General features: G+C 36.3%; 1 protein-coding gene across 3 annotated transcripts in view; it reads left to right on the forward strand.

The window, feature by feature from the left end:
• Positions 1-27,430, forward strand: part of grid1a (glutamate receptor, ionotropic, delta 1a) — a 309,894-nt gene that overhangs the window by 195,415 nt on the left and 87,049 nt on the right. For all 3 annotated transcript variants that reach the window (XM_016279802.1, XM_016279803.1, XM_016279804.1), the window contains exon 4: positions 3,291-3,496. In XM_016279802.1, coding sequence (XP_016135288.1) covers positions 3,291-3,496 — 206 coding nt within the window. The remainder of the gene's footprint in view (positions 1-3,290; positions 3,497-27,430) is intronic.

Raw genomic sequence — 27,430 nt, forward strand, 5'->3', positions numbered from 1 at the left:
AAATTGATTTCAAATCTGTTTAGGTTCATAATATTTAATTCCTGCAAATATATTTTGACTTAGTTACATATGTTAAGCTTATTCAAAAGGTTCAAAATCAATTCCTCCTGATGTATTTGCTGAAGTTCATTCATCAGCTTAAAGCAGTGTGTGAAGTAACATTTTCCATTAACTGGACTTCTTCGCTAATAGCACCAAGGCTATATCTGGCCTTGCATTCGCAATTGCGCTGTTAATGTAGAAAGCATGCTTTAGTCCTGCTCTTAAATGGTCAAAATTCTGACTCTTCTACAGAAATGACAGCTACTTGAAATTATTATGTGCTACGTCTCAGTACTAGTGAATACTGAATGTCTACTGAAGCACTGCTAACATCACTAAATATAGTGCCACTCAATCACCTGTAGGTTAAATTCATGGAGCTTCTTAAAAATTCCTCAATTTCTCTCAACCTTCTTTTTTCCTTTTCTAATTTTAACAATTAGTGTTTTTTTATAGCACATTGGCTGAGATATTAATTAATCTGTTTGCCAATAAATTTTCTAAAAGTTACATGTGTCACTAGTGATGTTACGTTCAACACCGAAGCTTCGAAGCTTGTATCAAAAAAACAACACATTTCACATTGAAGCACTGTAGCAGCTTGATTCATTTTGAGAAAAACATGTGATCTATGACATCTGAAGCTTAATTCGTCTGAAAACCACATGACTGCTTCAGTATCTGGTTCAAACGAAGCGAACCTCAGCGCCGTTTCCTTTACATTATATTATGTGTTAGCATTGTTTTTTTATCGTAATTTATATATTGAGCTTAAAAATGAACTTTGGCCATGAAATATCAGTCTAAGGACTGAGGCAGAGTTAAAAAACATATCATAGATTTAATTTATGAATTTAGGTTTTATTTATTTTAGTGCGAGTACACCGACACAAAGGACTTTGACAAACATGTATATAAAATTTAATAAAACAAAAAAACAGTTGTAGAACCACATGTGAAACCACTGGCTGTAATGGAACGACACTTTGGAAGGTGTTATTTATTTTTATGACCACTAGATAGCCACAGCATAAACCGTTTTAAAAAGCTTTGAGTAATGAACCTTCTTCCAATACAATTGTGATGAACGCTTCACTTCGCCATCACTATGTGTCCCAATACGTGCTCGATGAATTGAAGCCCACGACAAAGAAAAAAAAAGTTCAAACCGTCGTTTATTCCAAATCCATAGGAGAACAGGCAATCCAAGAGAGAAGAGGAACTTCCAACACAAGCTTCACAGGACAAAAATACCTGCCAATGAATGAAACTGAATGGGAAACTTAAGTAGTGCAACTAACGAGGGGCGGACAGGTGACGGAGATGAACTAATAATCAACTAATGAGCAAATGAACAACAAGGGCCTAAAGGAACTAAACAGACAAGGAAAACAGAACTAAACGAAGAAACAAAAGTCCATAACCGTGACATGTTCTTGCGTCATGAAAAAATGTCTTGTTATTTTATTAGATTTTTTCTATAATAATAATAATAGTTATTTAATAATATTATATAAAAATGTTATACCTAATAATAAAACGTATTCATAGTAGTAGTAGTATTTATATACGTATATATTTTATGATTTGTCATGTTTTCATTTTTCATTGTCCTCTTGGTAGGCCTGTGTGTTTAAATGCTAATATGCAGTAAGATGACTTGCAGGCTTTTGGATTAAGAAAAGAACAATTTAAATGCAAAAACAAAACAAAAAATTACTATCTTACTAGATTATTGCCAATTATGCTGAAAGGGTTTTCAATAGTATATTTAAACCCACTTGTATTTTATTTCCTTGCAAATGCTCAAAAGATTAGACTTTCTCGCTGGTTGTTGTTTTGAAAGCACACTGAGGCCGGTGTGGGGCAAGTAATCTGTTTTGATGGTCAGTTGTCATGGAAATTGTTTGTAGCTCATAGTAAACTACATTGCACAGCGGGTGAGTTATAATAAAGTATATTAAGTACACACGTACGCACAAAATAAAATGGTGTTTGATCATTCTGGATGCCTGATTAGCTTTCCCATGTTGCAATGTAACCCTGAGAACTGGACTGTGTGGTTGTCTGAATAAATATATGCCTGAAGCAAAAGAGACTTGAAATAAAAAAATAAAAAACAATTAATTAGAAAAAAAAGAAAGGGAGATCGTCATCTTTGTACTTAACCATGTGTCTTAGACATAATGTTAAAAACATCACTTTGGTCTTAAGCTGATGCAGTGGTTGTCTAGGATGATGTCTACTATGAATGTGGAAATAATATTTTATTTTATATAGTATAGAAGTAAGTATATTTGGATGCAGCGTGAGTCTTGAAGCTAGTTTAGAACTACCAGCTGCTACTGAAAAACTGATTTAGATTTGTTTACAGAGGAGATAAAGCTGCTGTTAACACCCTGCTATCTGTAGATGGGCTAAACATTTTCTGCTCTTCATAATACTTTTTATCAGACTATTCTGCTTCTTTACTTTGATAGGTTCTTGAAAGTATTCTGTTTCTTCTGTTTTCAAGCAGTGACTACAAGAAAAAAGAAAATATAAAAGATGCAGACAAGTTATAGCTCTTCATAACATTTTTTGACTGCCTCAATGTCATGCTATGAAAATTTAATTGCAGCTCAAAGTGAAGACCGTAAATGAACACAGTCAAGTTGAAGTATGCATGCATTTTTATAATTGGTCTATATAGCTAATTAGACCTTGAAGCCTCATTCTCACGTCTTGACCCTTTTAGGGGACGGTTCTTGTGTCCTTTTGGCAAGTAGGTGGTTAGAAAGCTCCATGCCAGACGATTATGCCATCAAAAAGCCACTTCAGTAGACTGAACACGACGTGACTTGACAGCCGTGATGTGCAAAGGAACAAGAAAACAGGATTCTTTCTCCTAGACTCCTCAAATCTCGAGAGCAAGTAACAGAATTTTCAAAAGTTAAATGGATAGTTGATAAAAAAAAATCTCTCTTCATTTGCTCACTCTCATGTTGTTCCAAACCCATATGACCTTATTTCTTCTTGTGAAACAAAATTAGATATTTTCACAGATCTTACTATCCCTTTCAACATCATTTCCCTGAACGAAATTTACAATTAGGTTGGATGTTATTCTCTCTGGAAATCTCTGATCTCAAATCAAATATTTAGTCTATATTTGATCTATTTTCATCTCGCGCTTCTTCTTAAATACTGTTTTTAGCTCTCTGCACATGAGTCTTGGTTTTTAACCGTCATCTTTTGGTCTCTTTCAGATGTGCGGGGACTGCGTGGGTTTCTGGACCGGGCGTCTCGAATGGGTTTGGACGTGTCTCTACAGCAGGTTGACCAGAATGTGACAAAGGTCTTTTCCACTCTGTTCAGCACGATGAGGATGGAGGAGCTGAACCGTTACCGGGACACGCTCAGACGGGCCATCCTGCTGCTCAGTCCCCGGACTGCCCAGGTCTTCATACACCAGGTACGTGTTATTGTAACAACAGTTCGGAAGCGATACGTGTATAGTTAAATATTAAATATTTAAATATTATAGTTTATTAAGGATGTATTTAGGAATGAATAATGTTATTAGGAATGCATAATACAATTTTTTTTTATTTAATACATTTTTTTTAGTATATACTCTATTGGATATAAAAAATTAATATATGAGACATATATAATATACAGTATGTAGCGAATTTAGCTCAACGACAGGAAATATGAATAATTAACCATAACTAGTTATAATTAACTATTCATATATATATATATATGTGTGTGTGTGTGTGTGTGTGTGTGTGTATTATAATTATATTACAATATATATTACTATTATTTTCTAAAAATAAAATATGTATTTATGTTATAAATGTAATATTGTATCATATAATAATTATAATATATATTCTTTTTCTATATCTTTTAGTTATTATCTTAGGGTTAGGATTGGCTTTAGTTAATTAATATAAGGACAGTAGAAGTCTACAGAATGTCCTACTTTTTTAGATAGTAAGATTTGTTGTGTGATCTGTGGAATAGTCTTGTTTGTTGTTCAGTAATAAAAAAGTCATTTTTGAAGGAAGCTTTCGCTAAAGAGGCACATGGCTGTTGTGCCAAATGGGCTGGAAAATAACTAAAGTGGCTCATCCTGTGCATTGCATTCTGTTTAGCTGTAATCTCAACAAAATGATCTGAACAGTTTACGATTGAAGGAGGAGAGAATCATGTTTAAATTAGTGTGAGGAATTTGCAACTGTGGTCACATTTGTAAGGTTGTTGGTTTGAATCCTGATAGGGATGTGAGGGATTGCAATTGAGTGTCAAGAGGTTGTTTATATCTAAATCCCTCACACTGCTGTGGTCAATTCCGCGGGGCCCTCAAGCAAGTGATGTAACAAAGTGACTCTTCCAGCTAGTACAGTCCCAAACTTCTGGAGCCTTTACAGGACAATTTTGCCAACCTATAGACTTATTTTATTTACATTTTTAATGTAAAAGTGATAAGGGGGGGCTGAAAACTGCTCATGCTTGTGAAAGTGAGAACTGCATATGTCTGCATACATTACTCGTGCACTCCATCATCTGTGTCTGGACCTTTTGGCCTCCAGGATATTTCCCTGTCGATCTGGGAACATTTTAAAATCTTAAATTTGCTTTTTATTATTGTGTGATAACTTTTTTTTTGATGAATTTATTGCAGAATCCACTTGAAGCAGCATCAAAAATGGAGTATGCATTGCAAATAAATAGCATTTATCATTCATACTTTGATCTGCTCGTGAATTGTAAGGTGCAGTGCTGATTACTTTTACACCACTCACAAATCTTAAACATTAAACATTTCCAGCTCAGCAAACTGCTGATAGTGTGTCTTTTCTGTATATTGGTGTATATGTGTTTGGGTTTACTTAGCTATACTTTACTATAGCTATATTGTTTTTTTTATTACATTTTAAAACATATTAAAATAGATAGGTAAAATTGTAATCAAATTTCACAATAACTGTTTTTCCTGTATTTTTGATGGTGAGTGTAAGAGACTCTATATATGTATTTACAAAACCATATAAAACTCATACTGACCCCAAACTTTTGAATGGTCGTATACAAGTAGCTTTATGTGAAAACAATAGCAATCTTTGCCTTGTGGTCCTCACAATTTGAAAGTCTTGTTTAAATGAATGATTGAATAATGTTTTGCTTTAAATGTACTGATATCAACAGGTTTGTGTGAGGGTTAAGGTTAGCAAATAATATCATACCATATAAAATCCATTGCATCTATGAGATGTCCTCACTAAAATAGTGAAATAATACTGAGATTGAGATTCTGGGGCTAGTTTGGACAGCATTTTCCAGGCTGTTCTGCTGATTAGCAGTGTGACAGCTGAGAGACAGAATTCTTTAGAGCTGCAAAACATCCTGGGAGTTCTCTGCTATAGCCTAAAAAGTCTCAATTGAACTCTGAGCAGTCGAGGAGATGAGTTTACCATGCCATCTTTCTCTTGCTCTAAGCCCTGTGGGCAGTAATTCACTCTTATCTGAATAACCTTGTCTGTTTGGGGAAGTCTTGTGTATGTGTGTATTTCCTCAGTGATTTGCTGGTCTGAGACACGGTCAGATAAACAGCTGGGTTCAGAGAGCTGCTATCTGTGTTTTTAGGGAGGTTCTCCATGCTCTGATTCTTCCATGACCATGACTATGTGATTCACATAGAGTGTGTCGGCCTGTCAGGACAAGCAGAGACAGGTGGAAAATAGAAAGGACACAAGATACATCCATCCAGTTTGGCTTCTGCTTAAAATGACAATGACTGTTGTTACAATACATATTGTAGATTTCTTTAAAAGTGCTTCCCCTCATAAAATTCACAGACATCTTTTCATGCAACTGTTTTACACTGATTTTGGTTTATTTATTTACCCATTACCACATAGGAACTGAAAATTATACACAAACAAAGAAAGAAAGAAAGAAAGAAAGAAAGAAAGAAAGAAAGAAAGAAAGAAAGAAAGAAAGAAAGAAAGAGCTGCATGAAAAGAAAATACAGAATTTGTTGTATTATCATATGGCATTAGAACACTTGTCTATGCTGATTACAGATTTAAATAATATTAATAATGTTCCACACCTGAATTGCCATGCTTATCTGCTATAGATCTCCACAGTCTTTCCACATGGCCTGAAACCAAAAAAAAAAATGTTTTAATACTTTGTATTACATTCACACATTACAGCCTATGTTCCACTGAAACAATTATCTGGAAGCTGAGCAAGGGGCTGTTTCATAAAACTAGTTTACCAAATAAGTCAGGCTTATTTCAGTTAGTCTGACTTATTTTAAACCAAATCAACTGTCAAGAAGTCAGTCTAACTGAAATAAACCTGCCTTTAAACACTGAAAGGTTAACAGTGATGTTTTGGTCCACCATGTGATTTTAACTAAATTTATAGAAAGTAAATTTATATTATTTACTTTGACTTAGCTGCATCATATTACTACCTAGGACACAAAGATTATATATATTATTACTTATAAGATTAACATATGCACTTATACACGCATAATATGTGTAGGTGAGCAAATGCGCCCAGAATGGGAATGCAACGCTTTTTAATTTCAAGTTAAGTGTTTTCCCATAGAAAACCATTACAAAACGCTTAACGCATTAAGACAGTGACAATGGAGGACCAAATTCTGTATACTTCTTAATAAAATTGACTATGTACATGTAAAGGAGAATATGAAAGGGGGAAAAAGCACCTACCTTGCAATTTACCATGTTGCGTTCATATTCATAATCAATAAGGTGCAACTTATAGCCTACTGATATAGCCTACTGAGCACACACACACACACACACACACACATACACACACACACACACACACACACACACACACACACATTACACTAATGCTGCGTTCCAAAACAAAAAAACAAACCAAAAAAAAAACGAATTCTTCGTTCCAGACAACTCGGATGTGGATTATTTCCCACCACAAACCCGGAAGTAACGTCTGGATTTAGTAACATTAAAAGTAGGCTACTTGGTAACATTAAAACATTAATGTCACTAATGATTAGTAGCATTAAAACATTACAACTATCTGTAAACATTAAAAGAGCGACGTTCCATAAATAATTTCCAGGTTGAAGTGGGAAATATTCTAAATCCAAGTTGTCTGGAATGCAGCATAACCCTACCTATACCATCACGGAAAACAAATAATTGACCAAATAATGATTAAAATTAGAATTTATTTGCAAGACAAGGTACAAAAGAGTAGTAGAAGAAACAATGCATCATTTACAGTACATGTACTGTAATGTACAAATACTATTATTTGACCTTAAAAAACTCACTTTAACCCTCACACGATTAACGATCTTCAATGGTAGGCTAATAAAAACACTTTGACTGAATGATTTGTGGTTCAAAAAAGTTTCCCTATTTTTAAAGGAATAATCTATAAATATTAAATAACATTTTATGTAAAATTACACATTACTCTGTGAAAATGTAGAAAAATTCAGTTTAAAAAACAGAAAATTTATGTAATACCGAATACAAGATAGTATCTGTAAATTTAATGGTGAAACTTTAAAATACAGAAAATATCTGTAAAACAACAGGTATTTCATCGTATAATGAAAAAAAGGGGAAATTCTGTAAAAAAATTAAATGAAAAACAGACAATAACCTGTAAAATATATTTTTTTAACAGTGTGGTTTGCACACCTAAGCCCAAAGTGTACTTTGCTTGCCTGTAGATTCAGCTTAGTCTCAGAGAGCATGCACAAAAAGCCACCTCAGGGGCATCCGAGTTCTCTATCAAATGTGCTTTTAATAACTCTTTTTTTAATATCAAGCAATATTAGTTTGGGCTTTTAATGAGGCGAGAAGGCACACTACTGTGGAGGAAAGTAACGTAATGTGTCATATTTTAGCTTGACTGGCATGTTTTCATAATCAGTGGAAGCCAAAATTGAAACTTCTGTGCATTTGCCTTTGTCCATTTCTAAGCAATGATCATACATGATGCATATGTAGCGACTAGGGTATGAGACCTGGAGGGTGGCCTCTTTTGATTTTGTCATATAAACAACCATCTAGCAATATTCTAGGGACCAGTTGCATAAACTTAGCCACTAGTTCAAAGGGTTAGGACACCCAAAAATAAAAATTCTGTCATTAATTACTCACCCTCGTGTCATTCCAAACCTGCAAGACCTTTGTTCATCTTTGGAACACAAATTAAGATATTTTTGATAGCTTTCTGACCCTGCATAGGCAGCAACGCAACTACCACATTCAAGGCCCAGAAAAGTAGTAAGGACATCGTTAAAATAGTCCGTGTGACATCAGTGGTTCAACCGTAATTTTATGAAGCTACAAGAATACTTTTTGTGTGCAAAGAAAACAAAAATAACAACTTTGTTTAACAATTTCTTCTCTTCCATGTCAGTCTGTGACATGTGTTCACAAGAGTACAATGAGTTCTGCACGGACAAACACTGGTCGCATTGCAAACTCATTTGGATTTTAAGTTGTGTTAGGATGTGTGTCCCTTATGAAATTATTAACTTTAATAGCAGACATAAAGATAATTGTGGACAACACAATTAGACACCTAGCATATCATATTGTTCTCATTATGACGTGAGTGCTTTTCCCTCTCTTGTCTGCACAAACACATGAACACATACAAATATGCACCTATCCTCTTCATATCCATCAAAAGCCCTAATGAGACACCGTAGATCATTACCCACATCCAGTTGTATGTTAAAGAATCACATAAAATACCAATGAACACTCTGGACGAGCTGATTAAAAAAGGGAGGGTGGGGTAAGACCAATTAAATGCTCACAGAATGCCAATGAGTCTCAGGCTCATCAAGTGGTTCAGTCTGCAAGTCATTGTTTGTGTCAAGAGTATTAAGAGACTCCTGGGACAGGAGCTTTTGATTTTATTATTTTGTTTATCTAAACATGCAAATTCTTCAGCATAAAGTGGCAAAGAAGTCTCAGCAGAAATAATATTCGCAAAATAAATTTCATACTTTGTTGATGCCATAATGAGGCCGGAAATAAAACAGCTTAAATGAAAGTAATATTCCTCTAAACTCATATTTTCCTAATTTCTCTCCCAGTGTGTGTGTGTAAGTGTGCGCACGCATGTGTGTGTTATTAATGAAAACATACACAAACCAACAGTGAAATGAAATTTCAGCTCACAGTTTACTGGACCATGACTAGATTCAGCTGGGTATTCACGAAACCTAATGATATTTTTCGTTGTTGACTTTTTTTTCCCTTCGCTACGAGATGACATCTGTGGTGATTTAATTCCGCATTCTACTGCAACACTGTTCAAATACAAGAGTGCATCATTCCAATTTCATAGAAAAGGTTTTGCATAACATAGCTTGGCAGTTTGTTTGTATGCAGTGACATTTTCTGTATTGTTTAAAATCAAGCAGGTGATACGTTTCAGATGGAAAGTGATTATATCTTAGGACTCTGTATTTTGCAGCTCTGTGTGGTGTGATGTTGCTAGTTGTGATTATAGCTGTCATTACCACTCATACCCTGAACTGTCCTTGTCATGGTTCTGAAATAAAAGCCATCACTTACAGAATGATGATTGCATGTTTCTACACCCTGACAGATGCCTTGTATATTCAGCTTAATGCTTTGGGATTTCACAGTCAACACTGTAAATATTTGGTCTTTTCTGTGACCTTTTCACAGATGCTAGGACTAAGGATGGGAATCATAAGGAATTTCTGATTCAGATTCCACTTAACAGTTCTGGTTTGGTATTAATTAACAAATACATATATTCTTGGTTAAGCACACTGCTTAAAGGTCCCCTGAAATGCTTAGAAACACGCAGCGTTACTCTGTGTTGACGTCATTTTAACTGAAACAGGAAGACAGGGCGGGACATATCAAGCAGCCCCGCCCCTTTTTAAAATAGCCAATAGCGTTTGTTTATATCACAGCTTGGGCTACACTCTTAAAAATAAAGGTGCTTCAAAAGGTTCTTCAAGCGATGCCATAGAAGAACCATTTTTGGTTCCACAAAGAACCATTCAGTCAAAGGTTCTTTAAAGAACCATCTCTTTCTTACCTTTTTATAATCTGAAGAACCTTCTTTCACCACAAAGAACCTTTTGTGAAACAGAAAGGTTCTTCAGATGTTAAAGGTTCTTTATGGAACCATTTAGACAAAAAGGTTCTTCTATGGCATCGTGAAGCACCTTTATTTTTAAGAGTGAGACGTACAGAGCCGTTGAGCTCCGTAAAGCCGCATTTGACAGGGTATGCCAGCACAATCTCATCCATATTGCTATAAAATATAGCATCCAGTGTAGAATTCAAATATCTCCGATACATTTTGTGGTCTGCGCCGACTCGCACATGTGATCCGCTCCGTTCTATCGTGTCTCTGGACCGGAGCAGAGTGTGTGTGTGTGTGGTGCAGTGGTTAGCGTGACACAGCGCGAAACCAGACTTCTTTTTTTCCTCAATGGAAAGCATATTTACACTGTTTGAATCGTTCCTTGTCCCCTATATAGTGCACTACGTGCCATTCACTGTCCAGAAAATACTAATTCTGTGGACAAGTGACCGATTTCAGCCACGGCTTCAGTGTCTATTTTATAGTGTAGGGGTGGGCACTTCGGATTCTAGAGAGCATTTGATTAGACAGAAAGTTTGATGAGAAGCTGAAGTACGATGTGATGTCAAAAAAAACGTTGAGCCGTTTTGGCGGAAGTGACGAACTGCAAGCTTTGAATGCTTATATCTTCTAAATGCTAATTTTGTCACTGTTTTGGAGCACACTGCCTTATAGATAACCTTAAGACTAACATATTGATACTAACACCCAAAAAACTTTCATTTTGATTTCATGGGGACTTTGGAACTGAATCTCGTAAATCATTTGGTTTGAGTATTTTATAAACATTGAACTAGCTCTGAATTACATCTGGTTCTTGGTTGCCGTCCGTAGAGTAGTTAGGACACAGCATACAAACACAGAACCTACATTCCAGAACCCCTGACCCCCCACCACAGCGACAAATTAAGCCTGTCAGCGTGTTATCTATCACTGCCCTTGTCCTCATTCATCTTTAAAATTTCCTTTTTTCTCTCTTTCTCGCCTTCTTGTCTACTTCTGCCTTTCTTCACACTTTCTCTTCAGTTCTAATGGATATTCTCTCTCCCTCTTTCTGTCTTTTTTCCCTGCATTTTTTAAATCAACCCTCCACCTTGCCGCCCGATTTCTCTCTAACCACAATAAGAACATCAAAGACCGTGTTCCTTGCATATTCTCTGTTTCCTGTGGTTAGGTGATAGTTCTAAAGTGTGACAGTAAAAAAATGACCCTTAGGCTGCCTCACACACTCGAAAAGCTTTCAGAATCACTTTGAAAACACTGCTGCTCTCAGCATCACCTCTCAAGCACCGACAGCACTCTGATGTGCTTAGCATTACTGTTAACCTGTATGGATGGGGGTCTGCTGAATACTACACTGAATGCTCACATTGTATTCACAGGTTTTTACATGGTGTGCGCTCACAGAATGCCTGAATGATTAAGAAAAGAAATGATCGTATGGTACAGGTTTCCGCTCTTTTGTGTCAGAACCACTTAGAAGAATCTAAATGGAATGTCTTTGATGTACCGCACGGATGAGTCAGCTAATCTTAAGGTGCTGAGTCACAGCAGGGTCAAGTTTAATCGTGAACAGCTCAACCTCTCAGGAAGCTCATACAAGATGTGTTTTAGAATGCACCTCTGAAGGCAATCGCATACCCAATTAATCAAACGGCAGAGTGCAGGGTTCACACTCTTCATTACAATGCTGTCTCTTGTGACAGTGTTTTCATTCAAACTGTCAATCAACAAGCACTGTAACAACTAACTAACTTACAGCCAGAGTTTGAAATGTTTTACACCTTTCTCTAAGGGGAAAAATTGTTATGGAAAGTGGCAAGATGTTAGATTAAAATCAGCAAAGGTTACATCTGGCAGCTCGTCGGCGTGATGGATGATTATTACTTATGTTAGTGCTTAACGTCAAGGGACATTTAAGAGCCCTTCAGAAATGAATTGTTTCCCGAGAATTCAGTTCAGTAAATTATAATGAAACTCAGTGGAATCCTGTAATTTTTATTTTTATTTAGAGGCATATTCTGAATGTGTGAGTGCAAAAAAGGTCTAATTATCTCTTAATTAAATGTTATTAATGGTTTTTAATGATGAGTATTATATATAAGGGCAGAGGATTAACTTTGCAGCTAACCATTAGTATGTTTATTTATATCCTGATTTAGCATAATATGTTGCCCATTAGGGATTTATTACTGAGTATTTCGGACATGCAAAATCAAGCAGTATTTATTCATATATACAGCATGTTGATTGCTTGTTAACTTGAACTTTTAGCATTTGGTTAGTGTTTGTTATCAAAATAAATCAATTATGTTTTGTTTTTCCTCAAAGTCTCATTTACTGTACCTACTGTGTTTATAGAAATGTTTTTAAAATTGAATGCAGAAATTATTATTTGTGAAACTTGAACTGTGTTAATTTAGGATGAAATATATTAAAGCTCAAAACAACATTGATTTTTGTACTGTATGCAAAAATCAGACTCCTGAAATATTAAATGTCTCAAATGGAAATGTTTATTTCAATTACTTTTCTCAATATTAATTTGTGTTTTTTAATAATACTAATGTTGATTTATAGTTTGAAATGAAAATATATTTGTATATCTAAAAATGAAGATAGATCGATGAATGGCTGTACAGGTGAGGTGGTTTTGAAATGCAGAGATGATCTGAACGTGCTTTATGCTAATTATTGCATGTACATGCTCTATCCTTTGGAATGAGAGTGAACATTTATTGAAAACATTTTTTTTGAGAGTCTGTTTTTCCAAACAATATTAGACCTTATTGACATCCATGCAATAGAATGAGTCCCCAGTGTTCTTCCCAAATGTTCAACAAAAGAAAGTAAGTCAAACAGGTTTGGAACATTGTAAGGTTGAGTTTTAATCTTTGGTTAAACTGTCCCTTGAAGTAAAAACACTTGCGCAATTATTGTTCTACCATATTGAACCCATTGTTCTAGTTCATACAACAAGAATGCCAACTCTTACGATCAACAACCCCAGTGAACAGCTGATCCATAAAAGCTGCCATTCCTCTTTACTGTAATTGTGCTCAAGAAAGAAAGAGGAGGGAAGTGTCTTTTAATACACTCAATGAGAGCTGGCAGCACATTGTTGGTGCACTTCTGGTAAATCTCATTTGTGTCTCTGGTATAGAATGGTTTGAGACTTCCAGACCTGCATTCAGACATGAATTGATTGGACATGAGGGATGTGTATGACTTCCCAGACTCTCCTATAGCTCTATAGTTCTTTTCCTCTTTCATTCTTCTGAATGTCTCTTTCTCTCTTTTGTATGGCAATGGCTGAAGGAACACACTGACAGATATAATGGGAGCAATCAGAAAACTATTTTACACTGACCTCTAAACTTGACCATGTGCACGACAGGAAAACAGAAAAACTTTCAAAAAATTCACAATTTCTCTTTCACTCTGCTTCTCAGAACAAATAGATTATATTTTGTATGAAGTAGGATTTGATTTTCATTTGAATTATGGTAAATAGGAGGATGTTTTCTGTGAAAGCCAGTAGACTACATTATATATTCTCTAAACTATCATATGAACATTTCACCTTATATAGAGATGTTACATTAAACAAACTAGATGTAGATGTATATAACAGTTCCTTTGTTTAAAGCAACATGTAGATTTATATGAAAAAAGAGCAATATTAATTAGTTTCCCTTAAACTGTATCTAATTGTAAAGCCATTACCATTGCAGCACTGAGATTCAGCCATTGAGATCTCGATGTGTTTCCGAATGCGATGAGATACAAAACTCCGAGATCAGCTGATCTGGAGCCGGAGAGCTAAGAAGATCTGAAGTGCTTTGGGTATGCAAATGTGGCATTTTCCTTCAAATGCAATCCTGGAAAAGAATCAGAATAAATATTTTATCGAGGATTTTAGACAAAGGCAAGCTGTCAGATCAATATGTACATGAACCAATTCTGAGGCAAATTGCTGTAATTTGTAAACTAATATTACTGTGTGCTTGCTTTGATGATGCAGTGTTATGTATTCTGCATGTTTGCTGCATGTTGCTCATTTAAACCAATTTCATTCCAGTTCACTTTGATTTTATTCGTACTATACTTGCGACAAGAATATAATTTGCTCGGAAAGACAGGTTGCAATCAAAACCCAAATTAGACAGAACGCAAGAGCGAGTGAAGGCAGGCATGAATGTGAACGTAGCTAGGATGGAATGCATGAAGTAAAAAAAGGTAATGTTGATGTCGGGAAGGGGGTGGATTGACGGGACTAATTAATCGACGGTGAACCTGAGGGTGCTCTGGAGCAGAAACGAGGTGGAACAAAAAGCATCATTAGCGAAAGATCGTATTGGCACACACTAAGGGTAGTGCTGAGAGAGATACATGTATCTGCAGACTAATAGTGGCACAATAAGACATGAGATCCCGAGGGCAGGTCTAGCATGAGTGCAGGCCGTGGGTCGTAGTCTCCGCTATTCCACAGCAAGCCGTCCAAAGCTCTGCCAAACAATGAGAGAGCTGCCACACAGAAGGCCCAGTCTACTGTCAACTATATAATGGGGATGGCCTCTGGCCTCAGTTCTTCAATTAATGCATAGTACATGCAGGAACAAAGGGTCTGAATCCTAAACAGGTAGTTCTGGAAGAGGTGGGGAGCACAACCACAAAATGATTTACAAGTCACTGTAGAACCGGATACCTTGAGATATTTTATTTAGCACAATGTTTTAGCATTTTGGCAGTTTTCATTCAAAATGACTTAAATGCATTTTAAGGTACATGTTTTTTTGCCAGTATGTTAACCCATTTTTAATGCCATCAGGTGAGTAAGAACATAAAATGTGAAAATGTGTAGTAGTAAATTGGATGACAGCATCCTGGAGACCTTGCTGTACAAAGACCTTGGTGTTTTTATAGACAGTTAAGAGAACAAAATCTCTGATATTTTTATGATGAAGTCTTTTACTGTGACTTGACAAAAGTATCTGAATTAAAAATTGCACCAAGGTCTTTGAAACCTCAGGTTCACTGCTAAATTTCTGCTTTATGTGTTGGTATACTTTAATTTTAAGTACGTTTAAAGGCAAAAGGTGGCAATTTGTTCATATTAGTAAGTCTAATAAATGAAGACATGGTTAGCAATGCAATGAAAAAAAAAATTGTCTGTGCTTTTTCAGTTCTATCTATACTATAGAGTAGTGGTAGAGATAGTGGATCAAACAAAAGTCAAACTTTTTTCAAGTCATTTTCCAGTAAAAAAAAACAATACAAAACAAAAAAAAAATCTTAAACATTCTTAAAGTGAAAGTTAGTTATTCAAGGGGGAAAACATGCAACATATTCCACTTAAAAAAGATTTGAAATTAAAATTGTGTTAAGTATTAAGACTTATTTTCAGAGAAAATACAGCATCTTGAATTAAGCTTAATTTTCTTACCACATTGGAAAAGATTGTCTTGTAAAGCATAAATCCAACAAAACAGAAAAAAGTCAAATAAGATTAAAAAAAATATTTTGGCTTTAAAACATTCCACTTTTTATTTTAAGATCATAGTTAGGGGATTGATTTAATAAAATCAATTTTGTAATTTACTCATACCGCAAGCTGAGTTATTCAGTCCTTTAAATATTTAATGCTTAGTGATTTATAAAACTTTTTTATGCTCATTTAAGTTTGTTTAACATGGCCATACTTGAACTTTAGAGTAAGCAAAACTATACAAAATCACAGAAAATGCAGCAAGTTTCCACTTTTCCCTTAAGCACATTTTCATAAACAGGATGCTACTCATGCAAGCACTCAAATCAATGTCAAGATCAAGAACATTTAGCAAGTCTTAACAAAAGATAATTATTTAGAGTATTCAGTGTAGGTAGCCTGCCTGCATCTGAAGTGAGCTGCTGAGATGCTGGTGCTTCAGCCCAGCAACCCTAATCAGAACAATTTTTATTTAAATAAACAGAATATTAACTTCCATATGGTTGAAAGACAAATGAAACTTAAGCATATGCACATTGCAGAAGACGAGGTCACTATTTAAATAAGGCTGCATCTGCATCTAAAGGAAGATATTTTTCGACTCCTGGGAGTGAGAATAATTTGTTGTTGTATTATAGTGTAACACCTCTGTACTCCTTCAGGGAACGAGGGTTACATACGTAACCGAGACGTTCTCCCTGTAGAATCGTATGACAGATTCCAACACAAAGGCGTTTAATAGAGAAAGAAAACGAGTGAATGTTCCATTCTCATTCTTTGTGAAATGTCCACAATGACACATCCTCTCTCTCTTATTCTTTCTCCCTCTCTCTCCCTCTCCCCCTCTATTCAAAGACATGTAATTGCATCATTTTTCAGGACTTTGGCCCTGTCTGGGAGGTGGATTCGCCTCATTCATCAAACTAATGGAGGCAGGAGTGATTGGAAAATACAGGCTTTGATCATGGTGTCGTCTTCTTTTTCCCATCACTCTCCAGCATGCATGTATGTAAACACAGATAATCAACTCCATCCAGCATTGATGGGTATCATTTACAATGTACAATGCTAATGGCTAAGCCTTTTAAGGTTGTTTAGTAACTTCCCATTTAGATTACACTTTCCATCCAAAATGATTTACAGTAATTGAAGGGACTAAGTTGCAACCTCTTGGGGAAAGCTGTCTCAGTAGGTCTCTAGTCTCAGGGTTAGGGCTGTCATGATATTAGATTTTTCACACCACGGTTATTGTGTCCAAAAGATTTCACGATATCGATATATCGCGAGATCTATAGAAACCTTAGGGAATCAGCCAAATAAATTTTTACTTTGTTTATTTAGTTTTTCTGTTTACCCAATGAACATAAGGATACTGATAAACACAGAGCACATGCATTTTCATTTCTTCTTCTTCTTCTTCTTCTTCAGGTCACAGCTGACCTGAGACTCTGGCTTTCTGTCTTCTTTGAAGCTCCCTATGAAATAACAAGAGAGAAAATACTGTCAAATTCAACAGTATAATGAATAAATATTAACATCAAATCTGATACTTTAACCTGTTAACTTGCGTACCCGTATTTTAATCTCTTTAACCAATAGTTGCGCCGGTGTAGTGCCGAAATTTGCACCTGCCAGATTATGCACCCCCTACGTAGGTTTAGGAGTAGGTGTGGGGGAGGGGTTAGGATTAGGGTGGGGTTGGGATTAGGCAATCAGGTAGCGACTTCAACGAGGGGGGTGATCAGCAGCAGCTGGATGCAATAATCGCATGCCAATGTGCATTGGCTCGTTTAGTTTACACTCGAAGTAGATTGGTCCCTCTAAGCGAGATCCCAATTTCGTCGGTCCTCCGACGTGACGTCTCCGTTCCCTCCTTCAGGGAACGAGGGTTACATACGTAACCGAGACGTTCTCCCTGTAGAATCGTATGACAGATTCCAACACAAAGGCGTTTAATAGAGAAAGAAAACGAGTGAATGTTCCATTCTCATTCTTTGTGAAATGTCCACAATGACACATCCTCTCTCTCTTATTCTTTCTCCCTCTCTCTCCCTCTCCCCCTCTATTCAAAGACATGTAATTGCATCATTTTTCAGGACTTTGGCCCTGTCTGGGAGGTGGATTCGCCTCATTCATCAAACTAATGGAGGCAGGAGTGATTGGAAAATACAGGCTTTGATCATGGTGTCGTCTTCTTTTTCCCATCACTCTCCAGCATGCATGTATGTAAACACAGATAATCAACTCCATCCAGCATTGATGGGTATCATTTACAATGTACAATGCTAATGGCTAAGCCTTTTAAGGTTGTTTAGTAACTTCCCATTTAGATTACACTTTCCATCCAAAATGATTTACAGTAATTGAAGGGACTAAGTTGCAACCTCTTGGGGAAAGCTGTCTCAGTAGGTCTCTAGTCTCAGGGTTAGGGCTGTCATGATATTAGATTTTTCACACCACGGTTATTGTGTCCAAAAGATTTCACGATATCGATATATCGCGAGATCTATAGAAACCTTAGGGAATCAGCCAAATAAATTTTTACTTTGTTTATTTAGTTTTTCTGTTTACCCAATGAACATAAGGATACTGATAAACACAGAGCACATGCATTTTCATTTCTTCTTCTTCTTCTTCTTCTTCAGGTCACAGCTGACCTGAGACTCTGGCTTTCTGTCTTCTTTGAAGCTCCCTATGAAATAACAAGAGAGAAAATACTGTCAAATTCAACAGTATAATGAATAAATATTAACATCAAATCTGATACTTTAACCTGTTAACTTGCGTACCCGTATTTTAATCTCTTTAACCAATAGTTGCGCCGGTGTAGTGCCGAAATTTGCACCTGCCAGATTATGCACCCCCTACGTAGGTTTAGGAGTAGGTGTGGGGGAGGGGTTAGGATTAGGGTGGGGTTGGGATTAGGCAATCAGGTAGCGACTTCAACGAGGGGGTGCATAATCTGGCAGGGGTGCAGAATTCGGCACAACACCGGCGCCAATGAAGTCATGCAGTTAACGCGCTTCTAATTCATTATTAATGTGCACCCAGAATGACCGCAGATGAGGTATTAAGTGCGTGGCACTGCGACCAACTTTACATTTTACAGAGTTTAATGTGGTCGCTCAGTTTTTCTAGATCAGTTTTAGTCGTGTAATAGATTTGAACGAAGAAATCAATTGCTACACAAAGGCAGTATTGGCCATGACCTGATTGCAAATACAAATACAAAAATTAGACGAGTAAAGAAAACGCAGTACTTATTAAAAGAATCACCCTTTTATTTAAATATATGAAAACAGGAAACCGCTGTTAACAGGTTAATGTAACATTTCCCATTCAATGACTAGTAAAATAATGGCAACTTACTGTCTGGATAATATTGAACATGGTTCTTCTGAGATGTATTCATCTGCAGACCCCGCAGCATGGATACTATTGGTTCTTCTTGGAGTCTTGTGTGACAGGTGTCAGTGTTAAGGTGCAATACTGCCACCTGGGAGGTCAACCAGGTACTGGCGCTGGAGTAGGCCATTTGCATGTCGTGTTAACATAAGTGTCCTGTTCATTTTAAATATCATGGTTATCACCAATACCGGTATATCGTCACACCCTAAATTAACACTATGTCGATATGTCATGATTTGAATATCACGGTTATCGTCAATACCGGTATATCGCGACACCCCTACTCAGGGTACTTCCTAATACTGAACCTGTTACAGTAGCTGTTAGGAGTGCTGTGAGATTTTTTATGCTGGCTATATGAAAAATTCATATTTTAAAAATATTTTTGAAGAAATTCGCAAAAAAATATATTGTTTAATGTAGTTTTTTTATGTTTTGTTACTTATTTTCTCAAATTTAGTTTAGCCATTATTTCAAGTATATTTTCAATCTAAATATGTTTATTTATATTACCCAAAATAATATAAAAATTGTTGTAAAGATTTTATTTCGAGATAATTAATTTATTTTTTTGTGTATTTTGGCAATTGAAGGATTAAAATATATATATATATTAACTGCACAACATACAGTACAGCATATACTTAAAATGTATATTTATAAATGTTTTCTGTGTGGCGTATATAGACCAACAAAGGCCAAGTCCTTTAAGTGTTCTTTTTAAGAAGGCTTAAATGAGTCAGTCTTATTTAAAAGGCATTCAAATTGCTATTATGAAACATAATGCAGGCTCAGGCTGTGGTTTAGATGGTGTTTATTGATTGAGAAACAGGTGATTTAATTAGTTTTCACAGCAGGTGAACAGAGAGCCATACACTCAGAATCACTGGAGCTTGCGTTCAATTCTTCCTACTTAGGGAATGTGCAGGTTACACTGTTCACACCTGAACTAAATGCTAGTAACACCCGCTGTACCCCATTTTGTTCCCACCTGATTTTGGATTTGATTCAGCTAAATGTGCGGGTATGTGTACAGTATGTGACAAAGAGACAGTTGGTTGGTTTGGATGGTACCGGAGTTAGTGGAGACTTTTTAACCCCTACTTTCAAAGAAAATCAACCTCTCAAACACATTAGCACATGGCATCCTATATAATCAAGTCATATCCTTGAGAGAGTGAATGGGCAAGTTGTTGTGTTTCATTGCTAATATTTAGCTTTAAGTGTCCTATTGTATATCAATCATAAATATGTCACATTCATAAAGGAATACTTAAATGTCCTTTCATTTTGTAAAAAACGTGACACTTCAGCTTTCATGTGGACAAACCGCAAAATAACATTGAAAGTCGAATCAGAAATGTTTCAAAATAGTATTTTAAAGACTAAATGAGAGATCTGATATTTACAGAACTGTTTGCTTGACATTCAATGTGCATATCTAACTGATGTGATGCATTTGCATGAATATGTATCTCACCCACTGGGATATTTTGGCTCTCTTTGTCAGAGTGTCTTGCAATTACAGTAATAAAGAGCTTTCTTTATTCACCACGACAGCTGGATCCAATTTTTCAAACCACAAATTGGTCAGTCAAGAGTATCTATTTAAGCAATTTTTTAAACCACTGTTTTTATCTGGTTTTTATTCTCGTGTCTGAAATCTGTTATTACCTCCAAACCAAGGAGATAGGGAGAGCCAGTGAAATTATGCAGAGAACTATCCCTGCCTCTACACATTAGCTTTACACACCCACTGTCTATTTAGACATTGCAATGGCACTCGGAGGTGTAGAGTTCACAGTCTACTTTGTGCATTTTAATGTCTTATTCAGAACTAACAGCCAATAAAAGTTTCTGGGTGAGCAAAGATCATTTGAGAAAAAGTGTGAAGTGGATACTCTTCTCTATGGTATTTTACTGTTGGGAAAACATGATTTTATAACTTCAAACTGATCCAGTTTAGTGTATTGCTCTCTATGAGTATTAATAGGAGATTTGAGTCAAATAAATTCTAATTAATATTTCATAAGAAAAAATTATGTGTTGCCAGAGTCCCTGTACCCTGAGGAGACTGATAAACAAATTCATTTTCTTAGGCATTACAATAGGTATAAATACAACTATTGCAACCTATTGCAACATAGAAGTTCTGTACAGCCTAGTGTTCCACTATTTGAACCTTCTTAGTGCTGTTCATGTTAAAGCAATGATTGAAATGGTTTATGATAACATTTTTGTAAAAAGAGTGAATAGGTATAATCAACCACGCTCATTCTGATATTTATCTTCTGTATATGTATCTTTCTATTCTATTTTAATGAAAGGCTGTGATTACTGAAATCACTTAGATAAGATAATAATCATAAATCTGTAATCTACATAGGGTGTTTATGTATCATTTTGTGCTGGCAGCCAATGGGGCCATCATAAAGGGCCCTTGGCTAATAATATAGATTAATTCGGCAGGTCTGACCCTCAGTGTGTCGGGCTTGAATTCCTCCCTCTTCTTTTTGCCTGTTTTTGTCTGTAAGAATATAGCAATTCTCTCATGTTCTGATATATATATATAAACTTGACACCCCCACAACCCCTCATACCGTTATGAGGTAGTACATTATGGCTAAATTTGCCTATATAGAACTGTTTTTAAATTGCATATAATCCCCAGCAAGCTTCAGATATATTGTGTGTTTACATAGAGACACAATTACAAGCAACAGCAGATCACATACAAATGTTGATTTGCATGCACAGCGGACAGAAGATAAGACACATGCTGATTGTCATGACAGCTGCAGTTTGTCAGTGTAAAGACGCTGTAGGAGCAGATTTTGCCAGTCACTGCTTTCTTAAGATTGTACGGAATCAGTCTGGTGGATTATTCAGGGCTCTATTAATACCCACTGCTCACTCAGATAACCTAATGACTAGTCAGTGTATAAAATGCATAGTGGAGAACTACGTGGGATGCATTTTTTTTTGTCTCGCTCCTGCAAGATTCTGGCCTGCTTCTACAAAAAAAATGTAACAGAGAACCGCTCCTGCACAGTTTTCACGTTTTTGTCCCAGAAAAGCCCACAGGTACACTCTCTTAGGAAAAAAGGTGCTTTCATTGGTGCCCAAATAGTTTTCAAATAGTACATTTTGTACCCCCCTAAAAGGTGCATACAGTATTAAGTATCTAAACATCTTTTTATTGATATTTTGAATTAGTTTTTATTTTTATATTTTCCATTTTCATTTTATTTAAAAAATGTTGTTGTGTTTTTTAGTTTATCTTGATGTACTCACTAAAACTAAACCTGAAATAAAGATTTCATTAAATTAGTCATTAAAAATAGTTTTATATATAGTTTTAGTCTTAGTTAATTATAATAACCAAGGTTTACATATTAGTACCTGAATGGTAACAATAGTACAGTAACTTTTGAAAAGATACTGGAAAAACCACCAGGGACAGCATTTGTTCCTTTTTTTATCCTGAGAGTATAGAGGTCTACGCATATTTTTAGTCCCTCTCCCATAAGATTCTGTCTTGCTCTGGTGCCATAGGCTATTTTTTTCCAATCCCCTCTATGCACACACAATGCTTCAGTCCTCACCTTGTTGCATTTGTCACAGCAGACGAAGGAAGCTGCTTTCCCTTGCTGCCACCCACAATTGAAAAACATTGAGAATATCCAACCCTGCACCTGTAAAACATTTATTTTTTTTGCTCAATAGATATATAACACAAATAACGTTCTGTACCTTAAAAACATGAAATACATTTGAGTAACCTTTATTTTATCTTTAGCTATTTGCATTTTGCAGGAGTCATTTCTTTATCCCGCTTCTCAAACACATCAATATCTTCCCTCCTGCATCCACACTCAGCAATTCAAAACTTTGCTGCATCAATTCCTGCTGGATAGTTTTGTGCATTTATAGGTATGTGTATCATGAACACTGGCATGTTAATTTGTGGGTAGGCACAGAATCAGTTGTTTTAATAATATTAGTCTTCACATAATCTACACACATTCCCTCTAAATGTTAAGTGCTGTCTCACCTTTCTTAAAGTTTGACAGCTGGTGACCTCTTAAGGGGAAACTCCTCCGTCTGTGTGAGGATGTGGGTTTAATTTACAGTTATTTATGTATATTATCAGGTGCTCCTTTTTATTGCTTGAGTGCTGCTGTAATATAGGCTGTTTTATGAAACACTTTCCCTTGAGTATCCAACAGCTGTGAACTGACTGATGTCTGAGTAAACGTTCTGCCTTTATTGCCTGATCATGTACACTAGTGATTTGAGTTTTCTGAATTGATCAAAACACACCATAAACTCATGTTTGTATGCAATTCTCTCAGCTTTGGCTGACAGACGGAGATAGGGCTTGAGAGTTGAACTCAGAGCCTGAGGTTTTTTACTGCTGTATCTGTCAGCAGCTCATGCTTGCAAAACAACAGCCTTTTTGTGTCTGTTTTCTCCTTGTAAGTCTTTGCACCCTTGAAAAGGGATTTGGTCTTGAGGCATGCAAAAATCAACATGAAATCGAAATTGAACCTGTTTGATTTCCTTGTTTGATGTTTCTTGTCTCATTTTGCACTATGCATCAGAACATGGTTTTAAAGTAATCTAAAGTAATCGTAATCTGTCAACAAAACCTTCTTAAGACTCTTTTGGCCTCTGTCACTACAGTATGCCTTTTTATTTTATTTATTTACTCAATATTTCTTTAGCTCAGGGATTGTCAACCAGGGGCCCAGGACCCATTAGGGGCCTCAGGGTGAAATTGCAGTGTATTAAATCATTGTTAAATGATTAAATAGCTTTAAAAAATGCATACAAATACATTTTTGCTTTGTTTTTTTGTTGTTGTTGTTGTTGTTGTTTATAGTATGGGTTCGTATGAGCATCTGTGTGACAAATGATGTCTGTTTACTAATTTAAAGCATGAATTATCAAAAGTTTATCGCGTTTTATTACCATTTTTATATTGTTTTGTGTTGATAAGCCAAGAATACATAGTCCAGTATCACAAAATCAGATGGTTAATGACAATACATAAGGATGAAAAACTACTTTGCATTGCTGTATTGAAATTTGTCACCTTTAACACAGGGTCTGTAATATATAATGGAGGTTCGGAGTTTGTGTGTGATACAATATCCAATCAAAGCCTTTGTATAAAAAGAATGCTTTGTATTTGTGTGCACTAGATTCATGGGTCTAATTAGAGTCTGACCTAGGTTGAGTACCCAGTATCTTATACATGTTCATGCATGCCAATGCTGATATCCAGAGGCAAAAAAAGAAGCCAGACATGTCAACACATGACAAGGTAATTAATAAATAAAGGAATAGATTTCCTCACTTTTCCCTGAGGATGTCTGTTTTTCTTTGCAAAGCATTGAATACATTGATCTCACATTCTTAATTCATGTGATAGATGAATAGTAAGCCCTATTTAATGCTAATTTTCAGTCACATGAATACCTGTTGCTTCTTTGAGCAGAGCAGCGTCTGTCTAATGCCTTCCATCTTAAATTAAACACTCTCTAGGAGACAAGCCTGGATCAGAGTTACCATAGCAACAGGTTATCTGACTTAACAAGGTCCAGCTTAGAATTAGACAGAGCTGAAACATCATTGCACCATAAGATAGAAGGAGAGAGTAGGGATGAGTCAGAGTGTCAAAGTTAAATGTAAAAGTATTTTAAAATTATTTGCTTATTATTTGGATATTTTCAGATATTTTAATTTAATACTTACTCCAAAAAGTGCTGTTCAAGTGATTTTTTTCTTCCAGGGTTACACATGTGAGATTATTCTAATAATGGGTAGAAAAACGTTAACATTACCATTAAAAATTTTGGACTTGGTAAGATTTCCTTTTATGCTCACCAAGCATAAAAGCATCACCAAGCATCACCAAGCATTTATTTAATCAAAAATACAGTACAAACAGCAATATTGTGAAATATTACTATTTAAGATGACTTTTTTCTGTTTTAAAGGGGTCATATGATGTTGCTAAAAAGAACATTATTTTGTGTATTTGGTGTAATGAAATGTGTTTATGCGGTTTAAGGTTCAAAAAACACATTATTTTCCACATACTGTACATTATTGTTTCTCCTCTATGCCCCGTATAGATATGTCGATTTTTACAAAGCTCATCGTTCTAAAAAAGCGTGGTGTGCTGTGATTGGCCAGCTATCCAGTGTGTTGTGATTGGACGAATACCTCAAGCGTGTGACGGAAATGTTACGCCCCTTACCATATTGTGATGATGCCCTGTCAGGCCGGAGCGATGATTCAAAAACATGAAAACCCATTATAAACGAGGCATTCGTTGCATCCAGTGGAGACATAATTATGGATTATAAGGACCTATACTGTCTGTGTACGCGTTGCGTTGCATCGCGCCGTGTAAACATAAAACCATGTCTGCATTTGTGATCGGAGAAATGACAAACAACAAGTGCTACTCTACACTGCCCAAAAAACTTGCTTTAAATATATAAAATATAAAAACTCTTTAAATATAAAAGATGTACTTATAGTCTTTGAGTAAGAACAGCCGGCATTTTAGTCTACTCTCAAAATGAAACACAGCGTCACACACGGCGGCCTAGAGTGAGCAGAGACAGGGATAAAGTGAGGAATGGCCGGAGGGCTAGAGTGAGCAGAGGCCGGGGGATTCGATGAAGGAGCGTCCGGAGGGCTTGCAGCAACCTCATGTGATGACCCCGGGCTGGACTCCGCTTCGTCCATGGTGAAAGCCGATCCGGCGATTCACAGCGCAAAGTTGTTGTATTTCCTCAGCAACCAGCACGGATCAGCTCCAGGCATGACGAAGCAGATATCGTCCTCTTTTGGAAGGCCAAACAAAGTAGTTTCGCTTTCACAACGAATCACACAGTGCCTTCACGACATGGCAGCGGCAACAACAATACTACAGCGAGAATAAAAGTTATGCCTTCTTTCTTTGGGTGAACATTTGGGCGGCGTTATGCAAATCTTCCCACATAGTGATGTAGATATGTGGGGGCGTGTTAGAACGAGCCGTTTTAGGTAGGCATTGGCTGACTCTTAAATTTTATAAAGAATATCTCTTTGGATTTGAGACTTTAGTCTTTGCAACTTTACAGATCTTCTTTATGCACCAAGAGCTTGTAATAAAAAAATTTGAAACCGCATCATATGACCCCTTTAATATATCTAAAATGTAATTTATTCCTGTGATGACAAAGCCAAAATATTTGAATTTATTTTGGCTTCAGTACAGTGTCAAAATTAAAGAAAGTTATGTGATTTTACATAGTGTCATGCTTTTCTACAAATTTTAAATGGGTCTAGAGATTGTACTGTAAATATAAATATGAAAATAGTATATATCTGCATTTTTTATTTTCGGAAGGGGGTCTCTCTTAAGGAGGTGATGTATTTGGAAGTAATATTTGGCAGCAGAAAGGTCCTTAAAGCAATAGTTTACCTAGAAATGAAAATTCTGTCATCATTCAAGCATGCCAGCAGCCATATCACTCTGCAGCCCAAGACTGGTTGCCCGCTGAAGCTAAGCAGGGTTGAGCCTGGTCAGTACCTGGATGGGAGACATCCTGGGAAAACTAGGTTGCTGCTGGAAGAGGTGCTAGTGAGGCCAGCAGGGGGTGTGGGTCTTAATGCCCCAGTATAGTGATGGACTATACTGTCAAAAAGCACTGTCCTTCAGATGAGACATTAAACCTAATATGGGACCTTTAATCGATTCTTATTTTTACGGAACGATATCGATTCTTAAATCCCAAGAATCTAATAGTCTAGTCTGTTTTCAGTTAATGGATGGAATAGCACACCTCCCATTCAATATATCGCAATAAGCATTGTGCTTTGGTACTTTTAATAAGAAACATAGTCTCAGATTTCAAAGTCTGTCCATTGTATTGCAGTATTCAAACAATAAATGCCGTTTTGGCACTGTTTAATGTGGAGTGACAGATCGCTGTAGTGCCTCAGTTCAGCAGACGCGGCAGCGCGAGGTGCACGTGAACTGATCATTTCCTCCACATTAATACCAGTTTCAGCACAAAATAAACATGACTAAACATCCGAAGGTAAGTTAAAAGAAAGAGTGCAACTTTACAATCCGTATCCTGTCTCATGCAATCGCTCAATCAGTGTTTCAGCCGCGCAAAGACGTCAATATAACGTCTTGTAAACAATGCCATGCAACGTCACATTTACCTCAGAAAAACATCTTTGGTGTCCATAAACTCATTAGTCAGCTGAAAAATAAACTGTAGAGAGGGGCATGTTGCTAAATATATGCACCAT

Source organism: Sinocyclocheilus grahami, unplaced genomic scaffold, assembly GCF_001515645.1.
Source record: "Sinocyclocheilus grahami isolate Dianchi unplaced genomic scaffold, SAMN03320097.WGS_v1.1 scaffold134.1, whole genome shotgun sequence".
Classification (NCBI taxonomy): Eukaryota; Metazoa; Chordata; class Actinopteri; order Cypriniformes; family Cyprinidae; genus Sinocyclocheilus; species Sinocyclocheilus grahami.